At 39.8% G+C, this 25609-nt stretch overlaps 1 protein-coding gene across 5 annotated transcripts in view; it reads left to right on the forward strand.

Annotated features, from left to right (window-relative positions):
* Nucleotides 1–25609, forward strand: part of ATP2B2 (ATPase plasma membrane Ca2+ transporting 2) — a 402969-nt gene that overhangs the window by 294178 nt on the left and 83182 nt on the right. For 3 of the 5 annotated variants that reach the window (XM_064723726.1, XM_064723729.1, XM_064723730.1), the window contains exons 6-11: nt 9765–10022; nt 11010–11135; nt 12402–12527; nt 15812–15904; nt 21817–21858; nt 23441–23605. In XM_064723726.1, the coding sequence (XP_064579796.1) occupies nt 9765–10022; nt 11010–11135; nt 12402–12527; nt 15812–15904; nt 21817–21858; nt 23441–23605 (810 nt within the window). The remainder of the gene's footprint in view (nt 1–9764; nt 10023–11009; nt 11136–12401; nt 12528–15811; nt 15905–21816; nt 21859–23440; nt 23606–25609) is intronic. The other 2 variants (XM_064723727.1, XM_064723731.1) reach the window with 2 other exon arrangements.

Below are 25609 nucleotides of genomic sequence, written 5' to 3' on the forward strand. Positions count from 1 at the left end.
GAAATTGGTTTTTGATGGAGTCTGAATTTAAAACACTTTCCTGGTAGAGTTCCTGGGGATATCAAGGCTGGCTGCTGAACCAGATTTCTCAATGTATTTTTATTCTGAGCTGAAGCTGTCCAGCTTTTTTCCATGAAAAACCCTGAGAAAAAAAGGGTTTTTTCTAAACTGAGCAAAACTATTTGAGGTTAAGACCATGTGCACCTGTTCTGCATTCTTGGAACAGTGACTTAAATGTGGAGAATTTTGTAGCTCTATTTTTATATATCCTGCATGAATACAAAGAAAGCTTCAACTTGCACCAGAATTTTCCTTGTGGACATTAATATTTGTGCTGAAATGAAGAGAAATGTCAGAATCACTTGTTACTGACAAATTTATTTTTATATTTGATTTATTCTTTTTTTCACTGTTTCTAGTGAGAGAGTTAAACAATATTAAGTATATTTCTTTATGGAATAGTAGTAGTTCATACTAAGAGCTCCTTTTTTTTGGGAGAAGGTCACTGTAGCAATTATCCCAGCACAGCCTTCCTTGCACTGTGGAATATATTGTCCTGTAATTTTGGCTCACAGTCTCTCAATTAATCCCTCAAATAATTATTACTTGCAGAGTTTTAAAGAGGAATGATTTTTAAATTTAATTATTTTGTCTTTTTTGAATATAAAGTATTTTTTGTTTGTTTAGCAGTGCCTGTGAGGCTGTTTACAGTTGTTTATTATTATGGGGGTAAACATTCTTGTAAAACACTTTTTCTGCAAATTCCTACTGGACTGCAGAAATTTAAGTGAATGCAATTGCCCTTTTCTAGGGGTTTTGATGAAGATATTTTCCACTGGTCATTTTAGAATACACCTATCTTGATTTTTGCCATATTCTAAAATGCTTACAAGGAGCTGCTTCTAGACTGAGATTGCATGAAATTTTATTAGTAGAAATTGTCTTTTCTGAAGCCTCCCATTATAAAATCCTTGATTCTTAATTTCCTGCTTTCCTGGCTGGATATCCAGCCAGTCTGTCTCTCTTTATGACTTTGTCTTTCCTCTACTTTGAACCCATCACCTTTGGAATGAGAGAGCAAAGGAGATCCTGCTCATCCAGCACTGCTTGGGGTTTTTTGAGTCAATTGATATTTGTATTGCAATGTGGAGTTTTTAAATTTTCATTTATTTTAGATTGGGTTTTATTTATTTTCATTTTTCATTTATTTTTTCATTTATTTTAGATTGGTTTTTATTTATTGCCATCTGTGGGGTTCCCCACACCAGATCAGCTTTGGGAGCCAATTCCTGATGGAAGTTTTGTCTCAAGCTGGTGTCAGTAACAAGACATTGAGGACTTGTAGAGTGCAAAATGTGCAGTATTTTGTCATGTAGGACCCGCAGATTAAAGAATTATTTCCTAGTGCAAAGTGACCCACGTCTGCTTTGTACAAATCTCTGTTGGGCTGCAAATTCTGAGGTCCCCCAGCTGCCTTCCCTTCATGAGAGATGTGCAGATCTCTGACAAAACTCTTGGATCTTGCTCATCACACATGGCCAGGGTGCCAGGCACGACTCAGCTCTCTGCTGGGGAAGAGGCAATGAGATTTTGCACTTTGGGACAGCATAAAAACTCTTCTCACATATTTCCCAGGAAGAGATCCTCCAGAAATATTAATTCTGCAAATAGGACTCGGCTAGGACGTGCCCTTGCAAGTCAAGTGGTTGAATAACTGCACTTGAATCCTTGTTAATAAACACAGAGCAACTTTTCAAGGTCTGATTCCTGCATTTGGAGCCCATGTTTTACCTTTAGAATATGAGGTTTTATTTACCTGACATGCCTAGCTTGGAGCAATATAAGTGAAGCTACAACAACCCAGCATCAAGGTTTGTCTCTCGCAGTCCCTTAGAACAGGACTCGTGATGAAAATTCCTTTTTTTTTTTTTTTTCCTTGCATTTCTCTCTTTTTTTTTTTTTTTTCTGGCAAAAAAAGGAAACAAAATTGAATATAAACACTGTAGAAGTATTTGCTTGGTCTTTTAGTGGAGTGAGGACCCATCCCTTTTCCTGATCTCTCCAAAATGAATTTCCTTGGAGATGCCAGGCAGAGGAATCCTGCTTGACACACCCCATTTTTCTCCTGAAATGAAGGGAATATTTCAATGAACATTCCTGTGCTCATGAATTTGTGATCAGGCTGAAGAACGTGTGAAAATACATATATATATATATATACATAGGCAGAGAGAGAGATAAATAGATATATGTGTATCTATACCCATCTATATCTATAACTCTAACTATATCATATTCTTATATTTATATTTTATAGATATATTTTTATTTATATTTGTATTTATATCTATATCTGTATCTATATCTATATCTATATCTATATCTATATCTATATCTATATCTATATCTATATCTATATGTATTTCATCTATATATCTATATCTATTTCTATTTCTATATCTTTATTGTGTATGTATATATCTACATCTATATATCTACATCTTTATATCTATATAATCTATATCTATCTAATTCTATATTTATATCTATATCTATCTCATCTATATTTATCTATATCTTATCTATATCTATATCCATATCTATATCATCTATATAATCTATATATATATAATCTATATCTTTATCTATATAATCTATATATATTTCTATTTCTCTATCTTTATATCTATGTCATCTACATCTATCTATATCTATATCTATATCTATATCTATATCTATATCTATATCTATATCTATATCTATATCTATATCTATATCTATATCTATATCTATATCATCTATATCTATCTCTATATCTACATCTATATCTATATCTGTAATCAATATAATCCATATCTATATCCATCTATGCTTACAGGGCCCCCAGATTTGTTTCCTTGCATATAGATGCCAAAAAAGTGTAAATATTTAACAGGAAGCTCTGGAGCTGGCAGTTACATAACAAACCCACAGGGACAGCCGCTCTTTGCTTCCCCCTCCCTGCCCCCCTGGAGCCCTTACATAACAAACTGGTGGATCACAAAGCCAGGAATTCTCATATTGGCTTCAAAGACGTGTCTAAAAGTGGCTTTTAGTGAGTGAACAAACCCCCTGAATGCTGATGTTTGTGGGGTAATTTTGTCACCCTCACAAATCCCTTCTGTGGGTTTGGAGAACACTGATCCTGCAGGTTGCTTGTGTTAGGAAAATTAACCCACAAACACCAGAGGTTTATGTCCAAAAGGAGACAGAGGAGTCCTTTTACTTTATTTGAATAAAGGGAGAGGCCATGGGGCACCCCCTGGGGTCTCTCTGATTTTTGGAGGATGCAGCCTCCTTTTTATCCCAATTTCCCAACTTCCTTTTCCCTTCTCTCTTTCCCCATTTCTGAGGTACTTGAGAGCTTCAGACTTCCCAGAACACCTGATACCAGAGATTTCCCTCTAATGTATAACCTTCCCTTCTCTCTAATGTATAACCCAATCCTTTTTATCCCAATTTCCCAGCCACATTTCCCTTCTCTGTTTCCCCATTTCTGAGGTACTTGAGAGCTTCAGACTTCCCAAAACACCTGATACCAGAGATTTCCCTCTAATGCACAACCCTCCCTTTTCATTGTTAATTCTTACAAAATTTAGGGGTTTTTCTTCCTCATTGTTTCTTTCATCTTTCAATGTCTAATTTCATTTATCAGCAAACCTACAGTTTATTTGCAAAAGCAAATATCTTTTTCCATTCATCAATCAAGGAATCCTTCCCATTGTTTCTTTCCTCTCCCAGTGCTGGTTTTATCCACCAGCTTGTTTGGAAAGACAAATCCACCATTCCTCTCACTTGGAAATGTTGGTCAGGCTGCCTGAACCCTTGGGGGGAGTGAGGGAAAGGCAGAAATGGGTGAAATTGCAGAGATTTCTGTCCCTGTGCTGCTCTGCCCTCGTGGGGAGTGATTCAACATCTGCTGATGCCTCGTCATGCCGAGGAGGATTTGGGGCAGGAATGGTGGTGCCAGTCACTCCTGGGACTCCTTGTGGAGCAAAAGACAAGGCACCAGGAGGAATCTGCAGGAATGAACGCTGCAGTGTTTGTTACAGCTCGAAAAGCCTTGTTAAGGAGGGGAATTTATGGGTTTTATCACGTAATTTTTGGGTTATTGCTCCTTTTCTTGCACAGCTAAGTACATTTGGAAAGTTAGAATCATCAGTGGTGCTGTTGGGAAGCAGAGCTGATGACAGAGCTGTAACTTTGAGCTGCTCAATTTGCTTTAATAACATCAGTGCTGGAGCTGCAGCGAGGGAAAAAATGTCTTTAGAGAGAAAGAGATTCGATAAAAAGTTTTTATCAGGGAGCTGTTGTCTTTCTGGTGACAAAACCAGTTTGACTGACTAAAAAAATTACCTCTGGGGGTGTGAGGAGATTTTCCTAGGGAATTTAAATGCCACAAGGTATTCTCAGCTTAAAAATAGCAGTGTGTAGGTTGAAATGAGTAGCTGAGAGGTATGTGCTGTAGGTTGGGATTTAGGAATACAGATGTTCCCAGATTTTTAAAAATGTGCTTTTTCTGATTTAAAAATTACTGTGCTGCAGCTCAGGATTGTATAGTTTGTAATTATAATCATTATGTTATTCAAAGCAGCTTAAAGAATCTCCTGATAGCTGTTGGAAATTTTAAGCAGATATTTCTTTTTAGCTGCACTGAGCCCGTGTGCCTCCTCCTGTATCTGCTCCGATTTGGGTGATATCAGGAGAAATGTGCATTGAAATGGTGTAAAAGCACTCCAGATCCAACAGGACATGAGCCTGCCAAGCTGTCAGGTGATGCTGTCTGGCTTTTTGTGGACTTCTATTCATTCCCTTTCTTGCTTGCTAGCTTTCACTAAGTTAAAATTATTAATAACAGCCACCAGATATTACCTCATACTCCCTCTTGCTCACTGTTCCTGAAGTGCTTTAACCTGTTCTTGTGCCTCCTCCTCTCCTTCTTCCCCTTTTCACCACGAGCACATTCAAATTTTTTCTAACTTTCCCTTTAATAACCTATGCCTCTCTTCCTTTTTTTATTTTTGATTTTTTTCTTTCTAAACCCTTCCATATAATTAAATTCTATTCATGCACAGGAGGTTTCTCAGGCCAGTTTTGAATTTTCTTGAGATGAAGTGCAGCCCAGGTGAGTATCTGGGTGTTTGCTCAACCCTCCAGGCTCCTGGCTGGTTTGGAGCCCTCCAATCCCTGCAGAGATGGAAATCCAGCTGCTGCCACCTCAGCTGGGCTGAGAATGGAAATTCTGGGCAGGTTTGGAGCCCTCCAATCCTTGCAGAGATTGAAATCCAGCTGCTGCCACCTCAGCTGGGCTGAGAATGGAAATTCTGGACGGTTTGGAGCCCTCCAATCCCTGCAGAGATGGAAATCCAGCTGCTGCCACCTCAGCTGGGCTGAGAATGGAAATTCTGGGCAGGTTTGGAATTCTCCAATCCCTGCAGAGATGGAAATCCAGCTGCTGCCATGTCAGCTGGGCTGAGAATGGAAATTCTGGGCAGGTTTGGAGCTCTCCAATCCCTGCAGAGATGGAAATCCAGCTGCTGCCACCTCAGCTGGGCTCCCTGCCTGTGATGGTTCCCTATTCTTCCTTTTCTATTCTTTCTCTTCCATTCTTTCTCTTCCCTATTCTTTCCTTTCCTTTGGATTTTTCCTTCCTTTCATCTCCCCTCTGTAGAACACTTTTCCATCAGCTTTGCTGATCTATTTCTGGCCCACTTTTAAGCTTTTTAAAGTCCTGTTCTCCTTCCACAAGGTTCTGGAAATGTCCTTTCAGATATTTTATGGGCACAAGAGTGCCCTTGGTCCCTTTTTGTGTTTCTGAGCCTCCTTTGAGGCTGTGCTGCCAGGTTCTCCCTCTCCTGGGGAGCTCCAGCTCACCTGGGTGCTCCTTTTGGGATAAATTGATCCATTTTAGGGTTCCATCTGCTTTTTTTTTTTTTTGTGCCAAAGGAGTCTCAGCCCTTTACAGCCTTGACTTGTATGTTTTCAGCATCTCAGTTTCAATCCCTGCACATTTTCTGTGCTGTGAGGGTCAGACTTTGGCCAGGGCACACTTTCAGAATTGTGGGAGAAAAGAGCTCCCTGTTTTAAACTTTTTTACTTCTCTGCATTTGGGGTTTCTGACAGATAGGGCCTCTGTTAAAGGGAATTTAAGATGAGAACATCACAATTTGCTGTCTTGGAATGAAACCCTGCCACAAATCACATCTGCATGCTAACAACTCTTTTGTGCTGCTTTTCACTCTGTGCATTTCAATAAAAGTTCAGGCTCAGATTTTTGGGTAGCATTGAGAGCCACGTGCTCTGTGTGAAAGCAGAACAACAATCTTACACCTCAACATGAATTTTTCAAGCTTATATGAACATTTATAATAAATATTAGGTGCTTTAAATTCAATTTTGCTACTTAGGTATATTATTATGATGTATTTTATTAATATTTCATATTTTCTCCTTATCCGTAAAGTCAGTGCTGGGTCACTTTACACTGCTATAGGAACAGATAATCTAAATATAAAGTTAAGATGTTTGTGTCCTTTTCCTCTATAAATACATAAAGTTTCTTTCTGTAAATCCATGTAAGTCTTTCTATAATTTTTAGAAAACCATAACAGCAGGAAAAAAATATTAAAAACCCAATTATTTTTCTGTAAGTATATGAGAAAATATTAGACAGACTCAAACCAATGGAGATGCAGGTTTCCTTTATTTATTTTTTTCCCTATCAAAAGGAACACTTCCAAAACAGTTTGGAAGCAAGAACTCCACATAATTCAAGTAAATGTTTCCTGACAGATGGGTCATGTTGTAAAGGGCAGAGGTTGTATTTTAAAATCTTGCTTTTCATATTTTTTTAAAAAAATCTGCTCAAATTTTGCTCTTTTAAGAAGCAGGCAGTTTTTTGCTGGAGTTTATTCCTAAAAAATAACATTTTGCATTAATTTATGTAGCACTTCTGTCTCCTTTCTGTGGAGTGTAAATTGCAAAAGCAAAATTTGGGGAAATTCTGGTGGTCTGATTGACTTCTCACCCGGACCCTGGGGTTTGAGAGAGGCCACCTTGAATCTCAATAATTAACAACTCAAAAATCAACTCAGAATTTCCTCCATCCTCTCAAAGACTTCAGGTTTTGATGAGGTCTGGCCATTAATTCCTCCACTCCTAAAATTCCCTCCTCCCTTCAACCACCTCTGCTCCACCCGAATTTATCATTGTCAGCTGAAAGGAACAGAAAAGAAAATTAAATGCATTTAAAATTTTGTTGTTTTCATTGGGTTGTGGATGATTGTCTCATGATTTTAAGTCATAAACATAATTTTTTATTCAGTGTGGAAGCTTGTCAGATTTAGGGACACTTTCCAAGAACTTGATCTAAGTTCAATCTGTTTCCTTCAGATTTTCTTCCATTGTTACAAACAATTTTTTTCAGCTGGAATAAAAACAAAATTTTCAGCTGAAAAATGAATTCTTTTGTTTGGTTGTGCTTAATCTACAAGGTATCTACAGGTAATTCCTTTTATGTTAATGATAATATTTTGTATTATTTGCATGCTCCATGATACCATTTATGTCAACGTGGAGATCAAACTCAAAATTAACCTCACTGCTCAAATCAAGGAAAATATTTATTTTTTATCTGATTTTTCTTAATCAAGGGTTTTTGTTTTGTTTGGTTTTGGTTTTTTTTTACTGAAGGGTCTTGGAAATATTACTCTGCAGCAGATTTTTTTAAATTTTGTACAAGCTGGGTTAAATTTCAACCATCTGAAAAGGAAATAAAATCAGTGTTTGACTGTGGCTAGACCAGGCCATGTTTCTTTTGTGAGAAATTGAAGAGGAGGTTTGCTGTTAAAAAACCAGAATATTCATCATATTTAATTCTAAGTCATATCCAATGAAAAAAAGGAGAATGAATTCTGGTGTTATATCTGCTGAAACAGAATTACTTGCACTAATTTAAAACAATCAAGACAAAAGTGAATCTGCTGATTTGGAAAATGAATCTAAAAATCCAACACTGCCCAATTGAGACGATTAAGTTTAAACAGAGCAAAATTCATAATTCCTTCCCAAACCCCCATTGTGCTGCAGGAGGAAGTTGCAGGGTTGGTTTCTGAGTTACATTTGAGGCTGGTAATGAGCAGCTGAAGGTGCTGGACTTAAAAAAGTTTTTTAATTTCTTCCTTGAGTTCTGTAAAAGTGGTTTTGGTGAGGTTCTTGTGCTGCAGGTGTGGGTGGGCCAGCAGTGGAAGGACATCCCTGCCCTTGGGAGCAGCCTTTGCCTTGCCCTTAGAAACTCAGTGTAAACTACAGAGAACTTGGCTAAAAACTCCCTTTATTTTCATTTTCTTCCTCTCTTAGTGGCGGTTCAGGCTCGTCTTTCTTCCTTTGACTTTTGGTAGTTTTGTTATTGTTCACATGCAAGAGTAATTACTCAGCTGGTTAATGGATTATGATGCTCCAGTTTGTAATTTGAACACAGAAATCAACCTGGCTGTTAATTCTTTCTAGTGAGAGGTGATGAATAAACCAAATTAAACTTCAGTCAGGGGTGGGAGCAAAGTTGCTGAACCCCCTGGTACCTGGGTGAGGTGGAGAAGTGATGTCAAATTCCTGCCTGGTCTCATTCTTCATGAAAATGGGAACAATTCTTCCCAGATCCCCCAGGAGAGGAGGCTCTGCTGGCCAGGCTGGGTTCTCCTCTCTCCCACCAGCTGGAATTTCTCTGGATTGTGGCTCTGGAATGTGCCCTTGGCCGCCCAGTATTTCTCCCAGTAAGAAGGAGAGCTATGTCACTTTCCTTTGGTGAATATTATCCATTTAAATTTTAATTGAAATAAATAATTAGCAGATGTATATAAAGTAATTCAGAATTAACAGTTCAGAACAGAGTGGTTCTCTTAATGCTGTTTTGCTTTTGGCAGCAATAATGGACTTGCAGTTCTAGAAGCATCCCAGTGCATTTCTCTGTAGGGAAGACTGATGAATTAATATCAGGGAATTGTTTTTACTCAGTGTTCCTTAATACATCCATTATTAAATTGAAATGCTGAGAACCTCAGTTGACCCCAGTATTCTTTTAAGGAGTGCTCCCTTTAAGTGTGTTTAGTTCAGAACATTTAGAAATTGTGTTGAAAATTGTTTAAAAATTTTTTGTTAAAATTGTTTAATTTAATCTGGCAGGGTGTTAATATGAATTTATTGCCATTGCTCTGCATTATTTAATGTCATTCATTGTTTTAGTCCTTCCTGTCACCTTTAGTATTATTCTTATTCAGTATTATTCTTATTTGTCAGTATTATTCATATTCTTCAGTATTATTTTTCAGTATTATTCTTATTCAGTATTATTCATATTCTTCAGTATTATTCTTTTTCTCCAGTATTATTCTTATTCTTACCCTGCAGGTTTTGGTGGCTCAGGTGAAGCTCTGAGTCCTCTGTCACAAAACAGAATTGGTGCTTTCTCCATCCATTTGTTTAGTCCAGGTTCACCAAGGATGGGTCGCTCAGAAGAAGAATTAAAAGGACAAAGATTTCTGTTGATTTATTTACTTTCTCTTTTTCACAGATCTCTTTATTTGTCCTTTTCCTCCATTCTGCCACGTTTCATCAGCAGGCAGTGCCTGCAAAAGCAGCTCCGTCCCCTCACCTTGTCACATCACAGCAAATTTCATTTCTTGTGGTGCACCCGACCTTCCCTAAACCGATCCTTACCATCTCCGCAGGGTGTGGTACTGCAACAGGAGGGGCTGAGGATGAGGGGGAGGCCGAAGCCGGCTGGATTGAGGGTGCTGCCATCCTCCTGTCTGTCATCTGCGTGGTCCTGGTCACTGCCTTCAACGACTGGAGCAAGGAGAAGCAGTTCCGGGGGCTGCAGAGCCGCATCGAGCAGGAGCAGAAGTTCACCGTGGTGCGAGGGGGACAGGTCATCCAGATCCCCGTGGCGGAGATCGTGGTTGGGGACATTGCACAGGTCAAATATGGTGAGTGCACGGAGCCTTTGGAGCCTTGGCTTGCTCTGCTGGCCCTTCTGGACACACTTTCCTGGCAGGGTTATAGGACAGAAAATCAGTGTTGGCCATGCTGAGGTGACACCTGAGCTCTCAGGGCAAAAGGAGAACATGAAAACCTGCTGTAAAGCTGCACTAGGAAATCAATTCAATTGGTGTAAACTTCTTTCACTGGCAAGGACTGGTCAGATTTCCAGTTCCTTCCAGTTTTCTGTATTTGTTCTTCCAATTTTCTGCATTTGTCCTTCCTGTTTTCTGTATTTGTTCATACAAAGGTATTTCTCTGTCATGGAGGATTACGTTATTCAGGTTAATTTATTTTTATTTCTGTCCAGTTAGGGGCAAGAGGAGGTGTTTTTAAATGTGGTGTAGAAGGGAATTGGGCCTCTGTGATCACCTCATGTGTTGCTTCAGATCGAGATTGACCCCCCAAATGAGGTGCCTGATAATTCCATGCCATAGGGAAAGCCCTGTGCTCCAGTGGAGTGAGAGGTTCCTGCAGGAGCTCTGTGTGCTCTGGAGGGAGCTGTTAATTCCAGCAATATCCCCCTTCCATCAGCTCTCCGTTTCTCCTGGACTTACCTAAAGGCTCCCTGAGGGGGAAGGGGAAAGGGCAGCTCTGCTATTAATTAGCTGCTCTTAATGAAGTCTGATGGAGAAACCTTCAGGTGATGTGAGGAGCACTTCCCTGGCAAACTCCTATGATGGAGATATCCATTGTGAGGTAAATGTGATAAATTTGGATTTGGGATAGCATGGAGCAGAACATCTTTGCAATAAAGGCCTTTCCTGGCTGGACTGCATTACTGTGGCTCGTGTGGACACCATCAGGAGCAATTCCATCCCTTCTCCTTTCATTTCACCTTTTCATGCAATTAATTGTGATTTTATAACAAAACCCATAGTGTAATTATAAAAACAATCTCATGGAGGTTTTCCATTGCCCTGTTCTGACCACAGGTGACCTTCTACCTGCTGATGGGATATTTATTCAAGGCAATGACCTGAAAATCGATGAGAGCTCCTTGACTGGAGAGTCCGACCAGGTCCGCAAATCCGTGGACAAAGATCCAATGCTGCTGTCAGGTAAGATCTGCCCCACTGTGGAATCCCAGGGCACCAGGAATATTTCTCTGTCTGCTCTGGGGTGCCCTGACCCCCAGGGAAGCTCTGACTTTGACCCTCATTCATGGAGAAAGTTTCCCAGACTTCAAGATAAACCAGAATCCACAAAAGTGTGAAATAGATTATAGAGAGTAGTGTAGTTATATCACTTGGTGAGAAATTTAGTTTTGGGATTTTTAGTATGCTGTGGATGGAAGCAAGATGGAGGGCACAGGGTGTCATCCTGGGTTTCTTCTTCATGTTTCTTCTTCCTCCTTCTTCATGGGTTTGGGTGGCATTTTGTAATTGGGCAGAAAATTCTGCATTACAGCTCTGTGGGATCAGTTATTGGGTTAAAAGGGGAAATAATCCAGGTGTCAGTTCTTAATTGGATAGTTTACTCTTAAAAGACCTTGTAACAAGAGCTTGTTGGCCATTTTGTGCCTTCTAATGAAAAGGTGCAGAACTCACAGCAGTGAAACTGCTTTACTGATAAGAAATAATAAACACCTGAGTCTGAACATGAACTACCATTCAAGTGCTTCAACCCAGACCCAGAAAAATCAAGAACTGGGACTCCCACACCCCATCCCATCCCCTCTGCCTGCTCTGCCCTCTCCAGGTGTGCAGGGCTCAGCCTCTTTGCCTGCCGAAGCTGCTCTGGGAGCCCAGGGCACTTTTTGGAGGATATTTTTATCCACCTTTGTCATCCAGTTCAGGAGAAGATTCCCTCAGAACAAAACACAGGGATACAAATAGCAAGTTCTTAATTAAAAGGTATTTGGAAACAGTGACACATCTTAAAGGAGGCTCTGATAAATTTCTGAGGGAGGTTGCAGCGCTTTTCCTTTCCAACTGAACCAACCAAATCTCTGCTGGCTTTTAAAGATATTTTCTGATTTTAGGTTTGAATGGAATTTATTTTGGGGTAGTTTTCTTAACCTAATTTGTGTATTTGTGATGCTTTGCTGAAACTGTTTTCTTGCAGAAGATAAACTTGGTTGGTGACAATTTTTCTTTTAAAAAAAGAGTCTGATGGTGATGGATGTGCAGCCTGAGGTTTGTGCTTAAGCATTAATTCTTGGTTGAGAATAATGCACAACAGGGTTTATTTTGGTTATGTGGTAATATCCCCCTCAATATAGGTTCATAAAGTGTAGCAAATCTCTCTCAATGCTTTCAGAAAGGCCTTGCATAATTTTTTACATTTATTTTTAGCTCTCTGTAACCTGCCTTGCCTCTTTTCAGGCACCCATGTCATGGAAGGCTCTGGGCGGATGCTGGTGACTGCTGTGGGGGTGAATTCTCAGACTGGCATCATCTTCACTCTGCTGGGAGCTGGGGGAGAAGAGGAGGAGAAGAAAGACAAGAAAGGTAAATTTCCCATCACCAGGAGGCTCCAGAGAAAGCTCCTGGGCTTTGTGCAGCCAGAGCTCTCCTCCGCTCTTGACAAATACATGGGATTTTTCAAACTGCCTTTTTTTTGTTTTTATGACACATTTTTATCATCACATGTCACACAGAAAAACAGCAGAAGCTGTTAACCAATAAATCCATTGGATAACAAGATGTTTTTCCAGTGTGAAACTGCAGGCTCCCAGTCCATACTGAATTGCAAGGGGATACCTGGGCATGCTCCAGTTGCTGTGGCTTCTCTACATGAATCCATGCTCACCTACAGCGTGCTAAGATTTTGTGCTTTTCTATCAATTCAATATTTTTTCCCCAGGAAAAAAAACCCCTTTGGCCATGGAAATAGCATCTGTCTTGGAGCTTCAGGATTAAAATAAAGATAAGCTGTGGCTCTTTGCTAGCCTGGTTGTTTAATGTCAGTGGCTGACTTGAGAGGCATTTTAATTTCTTCAGGTGTAAAGGTCGAGCTAAGAATAGTAAAAGCCAAGAATGTAGCAGTAAATGTTAGCAGACAGTTTTACTTTCATGTCCTGCATCAGTTAATGAAATCAAGAAGCCTCTTTGGGCTTTTCACCTTATTACAGTGTGATGTCATAAGCATTTGCTAATTTATGGGCTGCACACTAAGCAGAAACGTGATTTAATGTCTGTCCTTGCCAGTTTTTCTTCGTACAGTCTTGTAAATTGTTCTGCTTCCACAATTTCATTCCAAGTCTGTCCTAAGAATAGTTGTCTTTCAGACATGATTAAGGGCCAATTAATACAGGTTTTTCAGACATTTCTGTTCTTTCTAGTGGTGTTCACTATTAATTAAAAAAAGCAGTTAAATCTTTACTGAACATGTTATTTGCTATCTCTCAGGCAATATGATTCCACTTTTTTTTTGTTTCCATCATTTTATATGAAGCTGCAGATAGGAATGCCAAATTCAAATGGTTTTCAGGACCTACAATTTCCATTTCTGAGTATGTTCAACAAGTGCCTGCCTTTGACTCTTTGCTGCTCAGAGGAAATCCCTTTTTACTAAATGAAATGTTTACCATTTCATTTCTGCACAGAAAAGCACAATAGCTGCCAGGCATGGGGGGCTCCAGGAGGATTAAGAGGAGAAAAGACTGAATCTTCACAAAGCAAAATTCTTATGCCAGACCAGTTTGGAGCAGCACCTTGGAGTTTGCTCTTGCTGTCGTTCAGATCTGGGGGAGAGGAGGAGCAGCTTCACCCCTGTGGGATTGAGAGCTCACTGGGCTGGGTTTAACTGGGCTGGGCTCCTTAGGCTCTGCTCAGGACACTGCTGGTTATTTCAGGTTTCACAGGGAAGAGCCTGGAAAGGCAGGAAAAGAGAAATCAGGGAGGTTCCCCCACATTGTGGCTGTGATTTACCCAAAGATTCTTACAGAGGTGTGTTAGAATTTGGATGCATACACAGAATTTAATTGAACATGGCTCTGTATAAACACCTAAAATAGAAATAATCCATAATATAGAGAATTCCTTCACATTTTCTGATGCAGCTTTGTGCTCGTGCCTGGGCAGAGCTGGTTGCAGATGGAGGCACCAGCTCAAATGAAAACCTCTGGAACATAAACCTGCAGTTCTCAGAAACCCTGCCCCTTTCAGTCTGTGTGGGTGTGTGCTTTTATTGTTCATTAACACTTTAAAAATCATCATGCAGGTGTGAAACAGGAGGAGGAACAGCAGCTTCCAGGTAGAGTAAGAATTTACCCCATCCAATGATGCAAATCAGGGGGGAACTGCTGATTGAAATAATCATCTTCGAATCAGTCAAGTTGAAATTAAAAAAAATGATTTCAAATCAACAAGATTGCTGGTGCCAAATCTTTTGGTGAGCAGGCATTGTTGGTGTTGCAAATCCTCCCGTTCAGCTGGAATAATCAGCTGTTCTCCAGAAGTAAATTGCAAAGTATTTCATGTGGAATACTTGATTTGCTGTTAGCAGCTCACGCTGTGCTGGTTGGGGTGGGGATCCAAACGGAATAAAGAGCGAGCACGAGTCACCAAAACAGTTTAAGTCGTTGCCACCACAGTAATCAAATTTGCAATTGAAATTTTCCTCCATGCAGTAGCACAGGGTGTGTTTTTAAATCCTGGGAGCTGTTTATTTTCTTCTCCCAATTTGCCATTTGTAAATAAAATCAGCCCATTCTTCTGCAGTACCAGCCCAGTACAGCATGAAATAATCCCTGTGGGGCAAGGACTGGAGCAGTTTGAAATCTCAGGATCCATGGGAGGACTTGGTTCTGTTGTGAGCAATTAACCACCAGAAACAAAACAAAATAAATTTTAGCTATTATTTGCAGAGACTAATTTTATTGAACTTCACGATAAAAACATAGTAAAATGATAAAACCTTCTTCAAGCTTTTCAGTTTCCTGTTAGGAAAGATTTCTTGTCCAGTTTTTTCTAGTATGTGGATAATGACTGAAAAGAAGAAGAGGTTTTCTTTTCTGATTCTTCTTTCATGTCATCACAAACCAGGAAATATCTCATGTCCGTTATCTGGATTTAAAATAACTCCTTATTCTCCTCAAGACTATATTTGCCTTTCCCACATAAAATATAAGTAAATTCCATGTTTCTACTCAGATCAATGTGCATTTTACCTGGGTGATGGCAGGACATGGTTTGAACCCTGTTGGACGGGGATGCACCAGTGATGATAAATCATAATGGGCAAAATTATTTAAAACATAAAATATTTACCACTCTTCTATGTAGAAGTATGTACAGATGTAGATACAATACATTTTTAAATGCAAATTTTAAAGCTCCACAAACACTGTGTAAATTAACTCCAAAGGAAACATTTCAACCACTTTAAAAATGCATAAATTACATTAAAGTACAAAAAAATAACACATAAAAGGACTAAAGCAATGTACACAGGACTATGTACAGCCAGTTCTCACCAGCTCCTCTAACTTTGCTAAATGTGTTTCATATTTATCTTTTGTTATTATTATTGTTATTCTTATTATTGTTGTTATTATTATTTGAGTTTTCAGCTTACTTTGTGACACCTTCCCAATGCCACATTGCTTTGGAAATTTGTGTTAATTAATTTCAAACTCTTTGATTTTGGGAGCAAACAAAGCCACGAAGGCTTTTCGCTCTGTCACGTGCATTCGTTTGCGTTGCTGTTATTATTTATTTATTATTTGCTGTTTTATTGTTGTGCTTTTTTGTTTATTTATTATTTTTTTTTATCCATTATTGCTCAGTAGATTCTTCCCATCCCTCCTCCCACCCTCCTCCAGCCACAGATGGTGCAGCAGGTGCAAATGCCACTGATAATGCAAATGCCAGCTTAGTCAATGGTACGTCACAACCCCCGGCTTGTCTGATTTGATGGATTTCTCTCCTGACTGTGTCAAATTCCCTCTCCCCTCGCTGACCTGCACAGATGTTGTGTTTGTGTGCCTGCACTCTGAGAGATCCTGCTCCACACGCTCTGCAGGAGCCTGGCACAGGGGCCACAGGGATGCTGCAGCTTCATCCCCCCAGAATTCAGCCTGGCAGAGGCAGAGTTTGGAATCGTGATTTATTTGCCATTTATTTGCAATTAAAAGAAGCAGTTATGTCAGGCCAGTTTCAAAACTTTCAGGCAGATTGACCTGATGTTTTATTATGAAGTTTCATTATTCAGCATAGGTCTGGAGAAGAGCACCATGAGAAAGGGATTCTCTCTGCTTCTCCTCCTTTTCCCTCCTAATTCCTCACACAGTTCTGAGAGAGGGCTGGGATCAGGGATCTGCCTCCATTTCATCCAACACCGTGTTAGGAACAACTTTTGCTGTTTTCAGCATCTGTTTCAGAAGGAACCAAAAGTTTTGTGATATTTGTGTGAGCCCTCAGTGACTTTCTCCTGAGCCTGCTAATGCAAACTAAACCCAAAGCAAACCATTCCTGCAGCCAGTTTTGACTGTGTCCCAGGACAGATTCCTGACCCTGCTTGTTAGCACGCAGATATTTCAGTGGCTCTCCTAACAGTGAAATTCCAGCGTTAAATTGGATTGAATGGGTCAATATTAGTGTAGGCATCAGCTGTATTTTGCTGCTAATCAGATGCATGAGCCTTTATTTGCCAAGCAACCTTTCCTTCTTGTGCAGAGCCAAAAATACTGAGTAAAGTCATTCTACTTTTCATCACATTGGTGAAAAGTTTTTTTCCATGCAGGTTGCATTTCACGTGTGGAATGAGAGTTCCTGACAGCAATATCAAGTGCTAAACAAGGAACAGGATTTACTGCTGTAGGATCTTATTTAAAACAGTGACACAGGAAATCTTTAAGCCTATTTTCAAATAATTGAAAAGAAACATATAACCAGATTTAAAACCCATTCTGGAAAACTAGGATTTACAATCCCTACATCTCCTTGCATGGCAGGGACCTCCATCACCCTGGTTCCAGATTCCCTAGAGGGCAAGAACCAGAGAATGAGTTGTGTTTTATTCTCCATTGCTGTGAGGGTGCTGAGGTCCTGACACAGAGCAGCTGTGGCTGCCCCTGGATCCCTGGAATGCCCAAGGCCAGCTTGGACACTGGGGCTTGGAGCACCCTGGGACAGTGGGAGGTGTCCCTGCCATGGCTTGGGACATGATGGATGGGCTTTAAGGTTCCAACCCAAACCATCCTGTGATGGTTCTGCGATAATTCCACTTTGGTGAGTGTAAAATCCCTGCCAGCTGCACAGGAGGGATGGGAGCAGAGTTCAGCCCCTCTTTGCTGGTGCCCTGCAGGTGCAGAACGAGCCCTGGGCTCCGCTCAGAGCTGGGGCTGCCTGGTCAATCCCTGTTGTGTTTGGGCTTAATGCTGAGCTTAATGAGGAAATTGAGTTCCAGGGGATATTAGATCAGTGTCGGAATTAGGGATGTGATTTTCCATCATCCTCTCTCCAGTCAGGAACAACAGTTACTGCCCGTGTTTATCCTGGAGCTGAGGGATACAAGCTCAGGGCTTTGCAGTGTGGAGTGAATTTTTTTGTGCAGTCAAGGATGTTTTGGATTTTAGTTCCTCTGAGATGGGGCAGGTCAATAATTCTGCTGGTCTTTGATCAACAAGGGCAGGAGAAGCTTTCCTCAGTTCAACTGCTCAGAGAGCACAGGCAAACATAGGTCTGAGTGCTTTGGAATTATCTGGGAAATGGGCAATGCCAGATTTCTGGTAATTTCTCAGTAGTTTCTCAATTTTAGCACTGCTGATGAATGCTATACTGAAATTAAATACTGCATATATATGAAATACTGCTGTCCTGAAGTGAAGTTGTGAAAATGTAGATATGGTTTGGAAGGGAGAAAGGAGAGAGGATAAGTTACAAAGCAAGGACCCCAAATTCATCTGCATATTCCTTTGGTCTGGATGAAATGCACAATAGCTGCATTTGAAAATGAATATTTTTATATTCATTTAAAGATAAATTAAAAAATATAAATATTTAAATGAATATTTTTTAAAGTCTGAAAATTATTCCTGAGGTGTGACTGGAAACACGAATTTTACCTACAGTCTTTGTGTAGAAAGTATCTTAAAATAAGAATTAATAATTATATACTTGAATAAGTAGCAAGCTCAGGAAATGCTGTTGCTTGAAAAATGAACCAATTACATTTCAGATAAAATATTTTCATTCTTTATTATCAATAAACAATTGACACAAAAGAGTTTATTGTCAGCCTATGACCCTGTAGTGATAAAATCATTTACTTTGTGACCCAGCCTGTGTATTATGTGCTGTACTAAAGGAACTCTTATAAATTTTTATAAATGTTGAGTTTTAGTAGTTGAGATCAAAATAGAGAATTGTTGCTGATCTCATTATCAGAACTATAGACAATACATTAAGTTTTTGAAAGGTTGCAAGTTAAGGCCATAAACAGAGCAGAAAATTTTGCAGAAATGTAGTAATTCAGGAAAAAATAATCTCATTCCAAAGTATTATATTTAGTAAAGGTAACTTGGAAAAATGAAAATCAGGGAAGCAGCAATCACTGTTTACAGCTTGTTTACCCCAAATTTGATTTCCTTCTAGTAGCTCAAATTACCCCAAATTTGATTTCCTTCCAGTAGAGCACTGCCACCTTCCTAAATCAGGATTTCCAGGGTGGGTTGTTGGGGTTTTTTGGCATTTGTGAGCTAGAGAATTTTCTACTTAAATGTGTGTTCAGAAAATATAGAAAAGGTATAGAAATAACTGACCAGACTCAGAGAAATCTCTGCTGGAATATTTCGCATCTACAGCTAATCCCAGTGCAGGTACTGAGCTACTTCTGCTCTTGCAAAGCAATTTGCAGTCTGAGCTCTTTTTTAAATATTATTTCTCTATTTTAAATACATTTTTGTTTATATTTTAATAATTTTTTGAATTGCAAGTGAGGATATTTATTGAATGCATAGAAGGATTATTTAAAACTTTCTGTTTAACACAGTGATTCCCTCTCAGCACTTGGAACATAATTCCATTATTTTCTTTGGTTGATTCCAAGCACTTCTTCCAATTTAGAAATAATTTCCAAATGAGGGAAATAATTTCCAAAATAGTGATAGGACTTTGTTATTCTGTGTCATTGGCTCTTCCTCAAGGGCTGCAGCAGATAAAGGGGAGGCTTTTTTTGGGAATTTTGTTTGGTGAATTCCATGACTTTTATAGTAAGAATTTAGTCAGTAAAGGTGCCACGAGTCCTTTCCAAAATACAAGAATTGTAGTGAGGCAAAAGCATGTGAAAAAATATTTATATTTAAATTCAGAACTTTCAAATCAGCTTCAGAATGCAGATTTTAGAAATGCCATTCTAAACTTTCTGATTTTTCATCCCTGCTTAGGAAAATGATAAAAAACTCAGATGGATTTCTCCAGCCCAAACAACATTTATTTTATTTATCATTCCAAACAGAAAAGGAGAAAATATTTTCAGAATTATGTAAAAAAATATTGTATTTTTAAAGAATTATTTCACATGATGCTATCAAGATATTAATAAATACTCCATCTTTTGAAAATTCTAAATGATGCAGCAAGGAGAGAAGGATGGGGGAGTGTTTGTACCTGGAAGGAGGAAGGATCTCTCAGCAGTGGTGATTCTATCACCTTTCTTTCTGCCTTCATTTCCTTGTTCATATTTTATACCAAAGTTCAGCCTTAAAATTATTTGGCACAGGAGGATATAAATAGTTTACAGCTTCCTTTTCTTTATCTTGATTACCCAAATTAACTTCTCTTTGTTGTTCTGTCTAAATAACTGAACTGTAACTACCTCTGATGACTTCCCCCACTCAATAACCTGAATGCAGCATATTAAGAATATTAAGAATGTATTTTTAAAATACCTGAGTTTAAAATGTTGTTAATGATTGTTTATTTTGTGTACTGCTATTTTCAGGTAGCCAGCCAATTGTTGGTGTAATTTATGATGATAATTATGCTATCAAATAGCAAATATGTCCTAAAAGTAAATATTTTAATTAAGAAAAAAAATCTCTGTGATGTGCCTGCCAGTTGGGACAGTCATATTTGGGTTTTGTTGGTGATTTTTTTCATTTTGAAAGTTGAATATTGTTGCATTTTTTTGCCACTCGGAGGTTTGGAATTGCACTCTGCAAAAAGGATCTCCAGAGCAGGAAATGGAGCAGACTGCCTGCTCTAAATTAATGCCTTCCAGTTCTTAGGGATGGCTTTATGCTCCAGCCAGAAATCCAAATCTCCAGAGATATTTTGTGTCTTCCAGTAACTTTATTAAAAGCCCTTCTAAGAAAAACAGCCACCAGGCAGGTACTGAGTCCAACTGTGCCCCCAGGCCAAGGTTTATAGGGAATTTCACTGTGGAAAGGAGCTTGGTTTGCTCAGGTTCGTGGATTCCTCTCTTGTGCAAAGTGTAAAGCTCTGGAAGGCGGATTCTGAATTTTTAAAAGTCCTGTTATTGCCAGGGTAGGAATAGAATTAGAAATGCAGACATGGCCAGTGGTTCATTGCAGTAATTCACCTGAGCTCTGAGATGATTTTAGGACATGAAAGCCTTTCCCTGGCTCTGCTTCTGGGCTTTGGAATTTCCCAGTGTGGCACTGGGGCCTATATTTGACAAATATAACACTAATTTGGTCACTTTTGCTCTCCCACTTAATGCAAAGGAAACGTGCAAGAGATGCATCTTAGCTTTTCCATTCTGTTATGATTTATTCACAGCAGAGTGAGAAAATTAATCCACATAGCAGTCAGAAGAACAAGATGTACCTGCTGGCACATTTTTTAATAAATCCTGATGGTACATTTCTTATTAGAATGTGTCAACAATCCTGTAATGGTATTTTAACTGAATTTTCCTTAGCATCATTTTTTATTGTGCATTTTACACAACTACCAAAAGACATTGTCATCCATTCTGAGATAATGTTTGTTGTAACCTTTTCCATAAATTTATATAATTACTGTGCGAGTTTTGTAAGAAATCCCACCAAGAAATTTTTAATTCATTTGAAAATATTTAGCTGTAATTCTGAATACCAAAGTTTTGTATCTGATTTGTACATTTTTGCCATTTTTATCTCATGCGCACTTTCAAATGACATTTCCACTTGAAAAAGGCACAAAGGAATAAGGACTTTGCTGTGGTAAAACTGTTGGTGGATAAAATGTCAAGCTGGAAATTAAAGAGGCACATGGTAAATCTACGTTCAGGATAAATCTGAATTTAGGTCACCTGGCACTTGTATTTCCAGAAGAAATTTGCTAATTAGTACAACCAAGTGAGGAAGACATAATTTTAAAATCCTATCTGATTTACATTTTTTATTTATTAATTTAGAATTATGAACACCATTGTTTCTATTTTTTTCAATTTAGTAACATGATTAATTTAATTCTGGAATATATTAGGAAAGCCAAACTCTATACTGGTGTGTGCCAGAATTTTTAAGTCCCAGCCCTCTGAAACACCAGCTCAGGAATATTATTCCAATTCTTTTTCCCACCAGATCCACTTTATTAGTTTCCCCCTCTGAATTGATGCAGATTCCTCAAAAATTCGTGGTGATATTCAGCATTTAAGGTGTTCCAGCCCTGAGCTTGGCTGGAGTTCCTTGGCCCCTCTGTGAGTGCAGGTGTGAGGGCAGGGGATGGTGCCCGTGGTGTGCTCATGGTTTTTTGTCTCCCATTTTTATAAATCCCCATTTTCGTGTTCTGTCTCGGCTGAAGGTTGTTTACTGTCTGTTGTCTGTTGGAATTTTTCATCATTTAGGCAAGATGCAGGATGGGAATATGGAGAACAACCAGAACAAAGGTAATCTTCTTTGCTCTTCAGGAGGTTGTGGATTGTATTGTTAGCATGTAGTTCAACCCTGTCCCAAAGTACAGTGAGAACCTGTGGTCTGTGCCTGTGTGTGAAACTGGCCCTAATTGTTCAGAATGTCCAAAAAAACCCCAAACAGCCAACCCCAGCCCGAGAGATTGTAACTCCCACAAGCTGAGAGGTTTAGGAGAGGAGCGTTTTAAAGGGACCATTTATAGATGTTGCTTTCATCTCACAAAGCTCATTTGGATTAATTGTTCCTGTGCAAGTCGTGTATCCTATGTGTTGTTAGTGATTTTCCAGCCCAGTTTTTTTATGTCTCATCATCTCTGGTGTCTGATGGCATTGTCTGGACATCTCTTCATTTGCAGGGGAAAGGCAAAGCAATAAAAAAAGGAAACCTTAAAGCCAAGGTGTTATCTAGAAGTGTAAAAGCCTTTTATAAGGGCAAACAACAGGAAGATTGAGAGTCCTAGGTGTTTCTTATTTAATATACAATGTCAGGAAGAAATTGGAATCAATATTTTGCTTTCTCTGAAGCAAAGTTATGGTTCCCTTTTTATTATAAGACACAGCTATCAAGAGCTCTTTGGGTTATACCAAATTAAACGACAATTTTCTCTTCTCAGATAATATTGAACATTGTAAAGGTGATGGCTCAGAAACTGGATAGAGAAACTCAGTGGTTCATGGTACAAAGGTACCAAATAAAATGCTATTAAATAATAAGCATTCAGGCTAGGTAGATAAATTAGATTTCCAGGTCAAACAAGCACGGTCTTGTACAATCTCTTCACGAAAGCAAAGCTGTTTCATCTCATCCTATTTTATTTATTGTGCTCAGTACAAACCAGACACATGCACATATATCCACTGCAATGTCATTGCTTTTCAGAAACAGGTAAAAATAAAGTTTCCTTCTGCTGGCATTCTGTCAGGAAAGGAGGGATCAGCCCTGAAACTGTGTGTGGGTTTTGTGGGGGAATGGTGATGCCACCACCACCAGACCCGAGGGCTGAGCACCTTGACCATGGAATGCTGAGGAAACTTTATTACTGAGGGATTTTCTGGAAGGGTGGATGGCAGAGGGTGGCCCCCTGGTCACTGAGGTGCCACTGCAACCCGGAAAGGTGACACACGGGCCACTTGTGCAGCCACATTGCCCTCAAAATATTTGCATTGGAAATGTGCATTGCATTCTAAGAGGCACCCAAAAATCCAGAGGAATGTGGAGCTCGGCTGTTGCAGGGAATGCTGCAGTGCTGTCACCTGCCAAGTCACCTGCAAGACATTCAGTGGCATATATGTGTATGGCCCAGAGCATCATGGGTGGGGGTCCAAATGAGGGATAAACCCCATCAGTGCTTTCCAGCCCAAATCTCCACGTGTCCTGAGGGATGTGCTGGCACAGCTGTGTCCTGCAGAGCCCCGCTGGCTCTCCAGGGAGCCGAGGGTGTCCCTGGCACAGACTGTCCCAGGCAGCCCCTGTGGTGCCGGCTGGGTCAGAGAGGATGAACACAGAGGAAAGGAAGGGATAAAGCTCTGGAGTAACAGTTTTGTTCTGCATTATCAGCCAAGCAGCAGGACGGGGCTGCTGCCATGGAGATGCAGCCGCTGAAGAGCGCGGAAGGGGGAGAGGGAGACGACAAGGACAAGAAGAAATCCAACATGCACAAGAAAGAAAAATCCGTCCTGCAGGGAAAGCTGACCAAGCTGGCAGTGCAGATTGGCAAAGCAGGTATGGCTGGGTGACACCAAACCCCTCTGGGGCACAGGAGGCACAGAGCTGCAGAGCAAATGGTTCTGAAAAGGGACAGGCCCTGTTTTTACTGCAAGATTTGGAAATGGGTCATCACAAAGCTGTTCTAAGGAGAATATGTGGTGCTGGAGATCTTTTATTCTCCTAAAAATCAGCTTTGACTGTCAAGGAGCTTTGGGCAACTTGGATTGTAATGAATATTTGAATCAAAATGAAATGCAGCTTTTCTCAGAGTTAATATTCCCAAGTGCAGTAATTACGTATTTAATTTCCTCTCCCCTCAGAACTTGGGAGTGCACAGTTTCAGAATCTCTAATACCATCTCAAAATATCCCTCACACAGTATTTCCCTCTCATGGATTCTGAAATCATTCTGTTCTCCCCAAATACCCACATTCCTGCCTTCTCCCCAAGCATGACACATCTCTGGACTCCTGTATCCAGAACCATCTGGCCCCTGGGGTTGGAAGCAGCACTTCTCCAACATGTGGGCAGAGAGTGGAAACCTTCCATAAGGGCCTAAAGTTCCTTAAATTTGCTTTTCTCGTGGTAATAAAGAGATTTTGATCTTCTAAAAGGGATTTTGATCTCAGCTCCTTGGTGGAGGCCCTCCCAGATCCCTTTACTCCTGCTCCATCTCCCTCAGCCTTCTCCCCCAGTCTGGATTTTCCCCTTCCCATCCCCCTGTGAGTTCATCACAGGAGTTGATCACATAACCCCTCGATGCCAATTCCCTTTGCCTGAGCAGAGTGTGACCAAATCCAGGATTATCATCCCTGATATCCAATTTCATGCCTTGCCCCAGTTCATATTCCTCCAGCTCCTCTCCTTTGTTTCCCCTGATGATTAATTCCTTGGATTAAATGCCTTTCTGCACTGCCTTGACTTCTGCTCTGGCACGTGAACATCCCTCTTGAAGTAATTGTGTAGGGATTTCTGACCAGAATGTGGCAAGGAACAGGAATTACATTAATTATCCTTGCCTCATTTGGTTTTTCTTTGGTGTTGAGCAGCCTATGGGGATGTCTTGTGTTGTCAGGAGTATTTCCTGTGCAATATTGTAATATATTTTCCTTTATCCTCTGGCACAGAGTGATCTTCCTGACTCATCTGTTTCCTGTCAAACTTAGCATCCTTCAGCTTTACCAATTTTTCAAAAACTGCAGTTAAGACATGAAGTTCACAGCATTCTCCTTCTACTCTGTGATCTCATTAGGGAGAAATTAATTTATTCCAAAATGCAGGCTTAATTCCTTCACACAAACCTGCCAAACAGGGCTGTCAGAGCAAGGCAAAGCTGAGGCTATAGTGGAAATTTTATTTGTGTACTCAAACCCAGGGGCAAAATTGTGGGGCAGGAGTGCTATCCCAGCAGTTGGGAGAGTGGATGGAATGCTTGGGACAATTTGTGATTTCTGTGAAATATTTATTGGTGGCTCTGTCTCTTTGGAACCTCTTCTCATGAAAATACACACTCTGCAGATGTTCCCTTGAAAAGGGACACCTTGGAAACACCAGTACATTAGTCACATTTTAAAGAAACCCAGTGAAAAACTGTCCTGTGGATAATTCTGCATTATTGCATCTTCATATTCACCCAGCCTCATCTGTAGGGCTTTTCTACAGTATTTTATACAGCAACATGGGAGGCTCCTTTGCTCAAGCCTCTAAAGATATACTTACTTAGAAGAAAGGTGTTTAAATATGGATAGACAAGTAATTTGTAAAAGGTGAGGGTTAAAAGGACAGATAAATGTTGTACCAGGCAAAGTAATGTGCTAAATTGAATAAGCTTAACTTAAGTGACAGCAGAACTCCTGCACTGCCTGGGAAGTTGTAAAGGCAGCAGTAAGTGCTTGAAAACGAATTCTTAGAATTCCTTGTGCACTGTAAATATATTATGGCAATGTTTTTTCTTCATTGTATGGTTTATTGTTATTGGTACTGGTGAAACATGTCACAAAGAAAGAAAAAATAATTTCC

Source organism: Zonotrichia leucophrys, chromosome 12, assembly GCF_028769735.1.
Source record: "Zonotrichia leucophrys gambelii isolate GWCS_2022_RI chromosome 12, RI_Zleu_2.0, whole genome shotgun sequence".
NCBI lineage: Eukaryota > Metazoa > Chordata > Aves > Passeriformes > Passerellidae > Zonotrichia > Zonotrichia leucophrys.